This window comes from Rhagoletis zephyria, unplaced genomic scaffold (assembly GCF_001687245.7).
Source record: "Rhagoletis zephyria isolate East Lansing unplaced genomic scaffold, Rhagoletis_zephyria_1.1 Rzeph_scaffold_16162, whole genome shotgun sequence".
Classification (NCBI taxonomy): domain Eukaryota; kingdom Metazoa; phylum Arthropoda; class Insecta; order Diptera; family Tephritidae; genus Rhagoletis; species Rhagoletis zephyria.
Genome location: NW_016173227.1, coordinates 1 through 8,588, shown reverse-complemented (window position 1 = coordinate 8,588; position 8,588 = coordinate 1). Strand labels below are relative to the sequence as shown.

Genomic DNA, 8,588 nt, shown 5'->3' with positions numbered 1-8,588 from the left:
AACTTCCCGACGGCTTGATATGAGAAGAGAGCTTAGGAACTCTCATTGGTTACTTGACAGATTGTTGCAAGTTAAGGTGTTCTGGTAAGATGGGTACCTCTAAAGAGATGGATGTCAGGCCTTGTGGTCTGGGGGTAGCTAGTCGAAAAATTGCTGTCGAGAGGTAGTCCCAGAAAAAACCAATCCCATTTTTCTAGGCGATGCAAAGTGCTTACCAAACTGTGCATGTGTAAGCGGGGTCGTATGCTACACAGCCTTAATGCGATCTTACATCTGCATCTACCTGAGTTTGGTTTAAAAACTCGATATGGACTGTCATTGTATCAGTACGGCTGAAAGAAGTCGGCTCACGGATTGACGGAAGCTCGGGCCAGATCTCACCATATGCCTTATGTCATTAACTTCTCTGCTATTCAGATGTCTGCATACATAAAGGAACAAACGTAGGGACAGCTGAACTGTGGCTATAGGCATCTTTTTGGCTACCTGTCCACTACTACGTATGTATGTTTTTATGTATATCAAGCGGAAGTTTTGTTTATCTAGGAAACATGAAGGAGCCTCGCTCAAGGACCTACAGAGTTAAAACAATTCTCAATATTATCTTAAAATCAGACGGCCCTGAGCGCTTTAGACCCACGCCTAGACAATGCAAAGTCGCTCACTGAATTCCGGTCTTCCAGGTAAAGCACAGTTGCTATAAAAATTACCATCTTCAAAAACTTTGTAAGATATCAATCAACTCATGTGGGCAATAAACGCTGAAACAGACTTTCGTCCTTTGCAACCACCGGGAGACTTGACCTTCCTAACAAGACCTATAAATGCTCTTAAGTTTAAAAACTATAGAAAGTCTTATGAGCCACTATCTAATGGGCTTAAACACCATAAGACTATGGTTGGATGCACGAAACGCGTGTCATAATTGTAGGAAAATAGAACAAAAGGAAAATAGACACAATCTTTTATATCACTGACCAGTTTTAAGCGGAATAAGATTACGCCCGATTGCAAAACCTTCCTTTGCAATAACTTCACAGATATAAATGAGAGGTTAACCAAATCAGCAGGGTGGTTTGTGTGCTAGAGAGCTCAGGAAGCATCAGAAGGTCTGTTCTCCACACATTTTAACCTAGTCTAACTATACTGTATGATTGCCTACGTATCATAGGCCCAGGGTCTACAAATTTCATTGTATCTTTAGCAGCATTTAGAGGACTTAGTATATTTCTATATTAGCAAGCAATCGTGGAGCGTAGCTGATCGCGGGAAATCGAGGCGGAGAATCCCTGAGCTCAGTTGTTGTGAAGATTTTTCGGGTGTCAGCGACCCGCGATCCTACCACGTCTAGATCAAGGAAAAGCAAAGGTCAAATATCCTAAGTCGGATGAGGTAATTTTTTTGATCCTGGATTCTGAAAGAATACGAATTAGAAAAATAAACGGCTTACAAAGGTGATTTTACCTAAACGATCAAATCGTAGCGGGACATTTAATTAATTAGAGCATAAAGTTAAGCCTTTTCTCCTGCCAATTAGGAATCATTATACGTTAGTCAAAGAAAGTATTGGCATTAGTTGTAAGTTATTTATTTATTGTTGCTAAATGTAAAAATTATTATTATTTTTTAATGAAAGCTTTAAATATGAGTCCAATTAATTTATTCTTATCCATTTTATTTCCACAGCTAATTTGCAATGCCTGCCAATAAACCTTATGAACGCCCAAAGGATTTCATTGATCCTGGTTTGCCATCGAAATGCACTTGGCATTTGGGCACAAAGGAAAAGACGCCACATACCCAACGACCTATGTGAGTCAGATATAAATTTTTTAGCGTTCCATTATTCTTTAATCTTGCATACTCTGGACATTTTCAGCGCTCACCGTCAGAAACTGACGCCAAATATTTTAGAGGTTATTGGCTGCACACCACTGGTCAAACTGAATGCGATACCCAAAGCGGAGGGTATCAAATGTGAAATGTGTAAGTTCCATAGCAGAAACGACATATCGATGATCCTCTGCAATAAACACAACTCAAAATTGCATATATTTATATATATATATATATATAATATATATATATATTGGGTTGATCAATAAGCACAGACAGGGGGCGCTGTTGTGTCATTACAATCGATATATAGTTTTTCATAAAAACAAAAGAGCGTAAAATTTTAAAATTCCTTTGCACGCATTGCATTAATGACACCTATGTCTTCTCTTCCCACTCAGATGCCAAGTGCGAGTTCCTAAACCCTGGTGGTTCGGTTAAAGACCGCATTGGCTATCGCATGGTTCAAGATGCCGAGGAAAAAGGCTTACTCAAACCCGGCTGCACAATCATCGAACCAACTTCGGGCAATACAGGTATTGGCATTGCCATGGCATCCGCTGTGAAGGGTTACAATTGTGTAATCGTGATGCCGGAGAAAATGTCTAATGAGAAAGTATCTGCACTACGTGCCTTAGGCGCCAAAATCATACGCACACCAACCGAAGCGCCATACGATAGTCCTGAAGGCCTAATATGTGTGGCGCAACGTCTGCAAAAGGAATTACCAAATGCTATTGTTTTGGATCAGTACCGTAATGCTGGCAACCCACTCGCGCACTATGATGGCACTGGCGCCGAAATATTGTGGCAGACAGATAACAAAGTAGATGTGGTAGTCGTATGCGCAGGCACCTGCGGCACAGTCACCGGCATTGGTCGCAAAATCAAGGAGGTATTGCCCAACTGCAAAGTGATTGGCGTCGATCCTTACGGTTCGGCATTGGCGCGTCCTCAAGCACTCAATAAGACGAATGTGAACTTTTATGAAGTTGAGGGTATTGGTTATGATTTCACGCCTACTGTTAATGACTACGACGTTGTGGATTCATGGTTAAAAGTGGATGATAAACAGAGCTTTACGATGGCGAAGCGTTTGAATGCCGAAGAGGCGTTGCTATGCGGGGGTTCGGGTGGTTCCGCCATGTATGCCGCGTTGCAGGTCGCCAAGGAATTGAAGGAGGGACAACGTTGTGTAGTTATTCTGCCCGATGGTATACGAAATTATATGACGAAATTTGTATCGAATAATTGGATGGAGGCGCGTGACCTCAAACCGGTGGTGAACGAACACAATCACTGGTGGTGGGATACGCCGGTGAGTGCGTTGAACATGAAGGTACCTGTGGTGCTTAAATCGGATGTGAGCTTTACCAAGGCGATTGAGGCTCTGAACGAGCACAATGTTGAACAATTGGCGCTCGTCGATGCCGAGGATGGGTAAGCGAGAAATTGGAGCACTTATTTGTCAATAAAACATCACTTAGATTTTTGTTTTTAGCGCACTTTTGGGCGCCTTACTTCAAGAAACCCTACTCAGTCAGATCGTGAGCATGAATCGCCAACAAGACGAGCCTGCCATCAAGGCAGTGAACAAACGTGTAATACGTTTGCCTTCCACTGCTATATTGGGTAAATTGGCGCGCATTCTAGAAATTGATCCCTGCGTGTTAATTGTGGACAATGAAGGTGAGTTTCCCAGCGTCTGTCAAAATACTGATTTAATGCAAATTTATTAATTATGCAGGTGATGAAGAGGTCATCAAAGGACTTGCCACCAAATTAGACGTGCTAGCTTACATTGCTAAGGGTTCTGTTCACACCAATGGCACAAATGGGCAATAAAATCGTTGGGACATGCCTCCATACTTAAAACTAATATTTAATCCGTTCCGACAGATAATAATAATAATAGATTGGTGCTTACACATATGTTAGTGTTTGGCCGAGCTTCTCCTCCAACTTGTGGCGTGCGCCTTGATATTGTCACACAAAGCGGAGGGACCTACAGTTTTACGCCGACTCCGAACGGCGATTGTATTTTTATGAGAAGCTGTTTTTCATGGCAGAAATACACTCGGAGGTTTGCCATTGCCTGCCGAGGGACGACAGATGGTTGGAGCTAATTCAATGACGTTAGCGCTACTTAAGTCAGATGTTCCTGCAGGGGATTAATTTCCGAACTGTCAGCACTTTTGCTTTTCAAGATTGGCTAAAGCCAACAAACTCAGCGTAGGCCATGTATTCGAATCGATAGACATTAAATTAATGAAAAATAATTTAGAAAATGAAATTTTATACATAATAAAAACTTTTAAGCGGCATTTGATAAATTAACTGTTACTTAAGTTTATCCAAATGATAAATTAGCTGTTACTTAAGTTGATCTTATATTAAAAAAAACCTTTTTCGTTCCGAAAATAAGACTAAAATAAAATTAAAAACTATTCTTTTAACTTAACAAAAAATTAATATTTCGTGGTATAGAATTCTTGAAAATTAACCAATTTCCATCTGAAAGCTCTGTTTCTCTTCAGGAGATTCCCAATAATGGGTAGGTTCAGAAGGCGCAGCTGTTGAGCGCAGCCATTGATCAGAAAAATATTACGATCATCTATCACGCAAGGGTTCAGTTGATCAGAAGTACACAACAACGCGTTCAGAAGGTGCAATCGCAACAGTTACTGAGCTGTTGCGCCTTCTGAAAGTGCCCAACGATACCCTTTTATTACTTAACCATTTTTTTCACAGTAACTGTATTTAAAAGGTCCGCCAAAAACTTCAGAAAATGCAATGGGGGACCAATAAAAACAACTTTAATATTAAAAAATGATTAAGTTAAGTATCCTGAAGAGAACCATAGTTTTCCCATCGAAAAATATTGATTTTCAAGAATTCCATCCTATTCCTACAAAAAGTGGTTTTTTCACCAATAAAATATATGGAAACTTTGAGCCCTTTATTGAGCATTATAATTCCGACTTTACTCTTTTGGACCACCCTAATCTACATATGTGTGTATATACGCAAATTAAGTTGTTGACGTAGTAACATTTCTCAGAAGCGTTGCGGAGCTGAAAACCAAACTATTTTTTGGTTTCGAATTTTCTCTTCATTATTCACCGGCATCATGCTGCTTCTTCCTAATATGGAATTTCTCCAAAAGTTCGAAAAAACCCCATCTGTAGGCGGTTTTTTCTCTACTGCTTCGAGACATTTCTTGTCGCCCATGTTGTTTCTTGGGTTCGCTGAAATCCGGCCACTTCTTCGGCGACGGTACGTAATGAGCGGGAAATGTGAATGTCGATCAGATTTAGTCCATTATCGGACGTTTCGTCATACGATGGCAAGACCAAATATCCGATGGGAGGACAGTACTCGGCGACGAACTTCCTCCCCACCACAAATCCGACACTAAATTTGGGCTCCCTAGCATGGCTGCTGTAGTAGACGTCGCAAGGCCGCACATATTTTTTGTTTGCCAGTCCGGCGACTTTCTAGGACGGAGGTTATGAGCGGTAGTCGTATTAAGGATCCGGACATTGCAGCTACGTGCCCTCAAATCATAGTCGCTTAAACATTCAGCGTGGTCAACATCAGAAGAAGGTACTCATCCGGAGCTTCGTTTTCCATTCCTCTATAACTTTGTTTTACGTGGTATAAACAGAACCTGGAAGGTGTTTTTGAGTAAGAGTCGGTCCTAGGCCAGAGAAATAGAAAGGCGGAGACATACTAAACTGGTACAGTCCGGGTTTCCCTTATCACCTTTGACGACCTTAAGTCATCTGGCTCGGATGGCGTGTCGCGCTGAAGGTAAATAAAAAAGTTTTCGGACGGTGTTGGAGAACTTTTGGTCAGGCTTTAGATTTGAGACCGGCTATGAAACTTTGGCTGACATATGTAGTTAGCCCGATTGGCACGTATTCTACTGTAGTATAGTGACCTAGAACCATGGCTAAAGCCACAGTATCTATCTTAAATGGGCAGCAAAAGAGTATATGTATAGCCGTTACGGTCGCCATGAACACAACGTCAGGTGGGGATTGGATTTGCTACCGCTGGATGTGGCGATCCAAGAGGAGTCATTAAGGTAATGGGCCTGTTCGAGGCACGTAATAAAAGCGGCATTACTGCCGTACTGATGAAAAATGGCAACATTGTTGCAACTGCCCAACTAATAATACATTGCTAGAAATGCATACAGAACGTGATACTTTAATAATTCGCGCAACACTGCGGTTGTGATTGCAACTCGAACAAGCCCAATGTGTCAATAGCATTCCCTTTGATGGTAAAACGGCGATCGAAGTTTCGGGCAGGGGGAGTTGTTTAAAAGGATCTCACAACAATACCCGTAGTTTTTGGCCCGAAATGACGAACTGGATTTTAACTTAACTCTAAATGCCACGAACTGACTAATGAAATGACGAATTGTGTTTTTTTTAGCGTTCAATACTTACCCTAAAAAACAACCCAGTGCTTCATGAAAAGGTCGGATAATGTGGTGGCGAATTGAGACCATTGCCAGAAAAATTATTTCCAATCATTTTCATGATAGAAACAAACGGTTCGGATTTTCAGTAAACTCTTCAATTATTTCCTTCCCAATCATCACTTGATTTTAGTTAGTTCAGAAAGTTATTCCTCTCCTTATTGTCGTTCTTTTGGGTATGTAGTTACAGTTGCACGGCTATATTCAGTCCCGATTCCTGCGTCCCCGTTTGCGCACTCTGAGCAATGGAATGAGCCCATGTGCGAGATACGGTAACCAACTCATGCTGAGCCTTGGTTCACGATGAAAGATAACCGGGACTCGGAAGAGCCTTCGTTATTCGTTTTAAGGGTTGACTAATGCCACCAGCTTTAGATTCGGCCACAATCGGGCGTATGTTGTGTAAGCATCTGACTGGGAGTATATGTATAAACGTTAAATATTTTGGCAGACATTCTAGAGTGGTACCGCTGCGGTCAGTCTCTTCTACGATACTCTGTACATACGCTGCATCCTCCGGCGGATAAAGCCGAACGGCGAGTGGCCAGAAGGCTGCAGAAACTGCCAACTCCTAGCGCGCCTCTTGTTTTCACCAGCGGTGAAGTTCTGGTAGCCATCTCCGAACTTTCTCGCTTCTTCGCTGCAAGGTGCCTAGCCCTCTCCCTCTCTAACCAAATCCTCGGCAACCCTATTTACCACCTGGACGAAGGAGGTCAGACTGCAGCTGGTTTTTCACGTCGATAGCGAACTTATTCCGTCGGTGAATAACCCGAAAATCCTCGAAGTTGCAGCGCAGTGGACGAAGCTACCAAAACACGGCACTGCGAACCGCGACTTGATTGCCTTCTGATGTCGCCTCATCACCACCTACACGACGAGGCCCAGATGCTTCCTATCAAGGAGCCCTCGCCAAAGCAAGTCAAGAAGCACTTATACCAACTGACGGACGAAGTCCAGAGGTCCACAAAACAAGATCTGGACCCCATTGCATACCAACAGGCCTCGAAACGGCATTCACAAGGAGTCGGTCTTGACTTACATCGACTCCCGACCTGGGAATGGCGTTTTAGGTATACAGCCACCCGACGTGGACGGGACAGAGCTTTGGCTGCCTCGGGCGACTCGTATCACAATAGCTCAACCTTGCTTTGGCTACTGCAGCAGGCTAAACACGTACCTGAGAGTAAACGCAGATGTGCTCCATTAGTGGCAGACATGCGGAGAGTCGCCACATGTCTCTCGGCGCCTCTTCGAATGCCCCCAAAAACTCCACCCTGCTAACGCCCCTGTCCCTATGGACAGACCCAGTGGAAGTAGCACACTTCCTGGACAAGCTGATCCGAGTGGGGTTTAGTAGCCGCTACAACAACAAGGGCTATCCGATCTCGGTAGGGCTAAGTAAACCGCTAAACAACAGCATCCAGAGAGACCACCCAATTTTGAAAGCTTAAAAGGTTCGATCATTCCAACCACATAACCGTATAGAACAAAATCCTTCGGTACAAAACAAAGAATTTATATACAGATGTATATTTTGTCTTAGAAAATTTTTATTTTTTCATTCATTACTTTTCAACATATGCTATTGGTCCTTTTTTCACTGCATCTCTTTAGTGCTATTAGTCTTTTCCTATTTGTATTTTAAAAGTTGTGTGTTGTAAATGCAATATGTAACTCAAACAATAATTATTTTAAACTTAAGAGTATATAGAGAGCCGACGACCAAGATAGTGATTGATTGCAGATCTAATATTCATTTTATGCATTATATTGCATTGATAAGTAAAACTTGATCCGTTTACATTATAAAATTACAAATAACATCTTGATTAGAAAGCCTTCTTATTAAAAGTCAGATTACTTATAATGTAGGGCAAAACATGCATACTTAATCTGTTATTTAGAGAACGTACATTAGTAGATGCAATGAATTTATATTTGCACCTTTTTCTATAATTATAATTTCAAGTTTCTGACGCAAATACATACATGTGTGCATAGTTAAGTTCGACGCAGATTTCATGTTTCGAGAAGAAAAAAAACAGTACATTCAAGAATAAACAAAGCACCACTTTTAGTAACTTCAATTCCAAAACAATTATACAAAACTGTAGCAAGACTCAGATTCTGTTTTGTAATTTCTAAATACTATAAAAGTACGTCACTGGCTAGAGCATTAATTATGTGTTGCTAGAACTTAGCAAATTACCTGTTCATACCCCGCGATTTCGCAAATCTTTCACCTTATAAATGCGCACCA

The 8,588-nt window shown here is 41.7% G+C and overlaps 1 protein-coding gene across 1 annotated transcript; it reads left to right on the top strand.

Annotated features, from left to right (window-relative positions):
* The first annotated feature begins 1,639 nt into the window (after nt 1–1,639).
* LOC108379321 (cystathionine beta-synthase-like) lies at nt 1,640–4,273 on the top strand. Its single transcript, XM_017635667.1, has 6 exons — nt 1,640–1,812; nt 1,880–1,986; nt 2,238–3,276; nt 3,338–3,525; nt 3,584–3,735; nt 3,949–4,273. Exons 1-5 carry the CDS (start codon nt 1,697–1,699, stop codon nt 3,679–3,681), a joined length of 1,548 nt encoding a protein of 515 aa, XP_017491156.1. The 5' UTR covers nt 1,640–1,696; the 3' UTR covers nt 3,682–3,735; nt 3,949–4,273.
* Nucleotides 4,274–8,588: the final 4,315 nt, after the last annotated feature.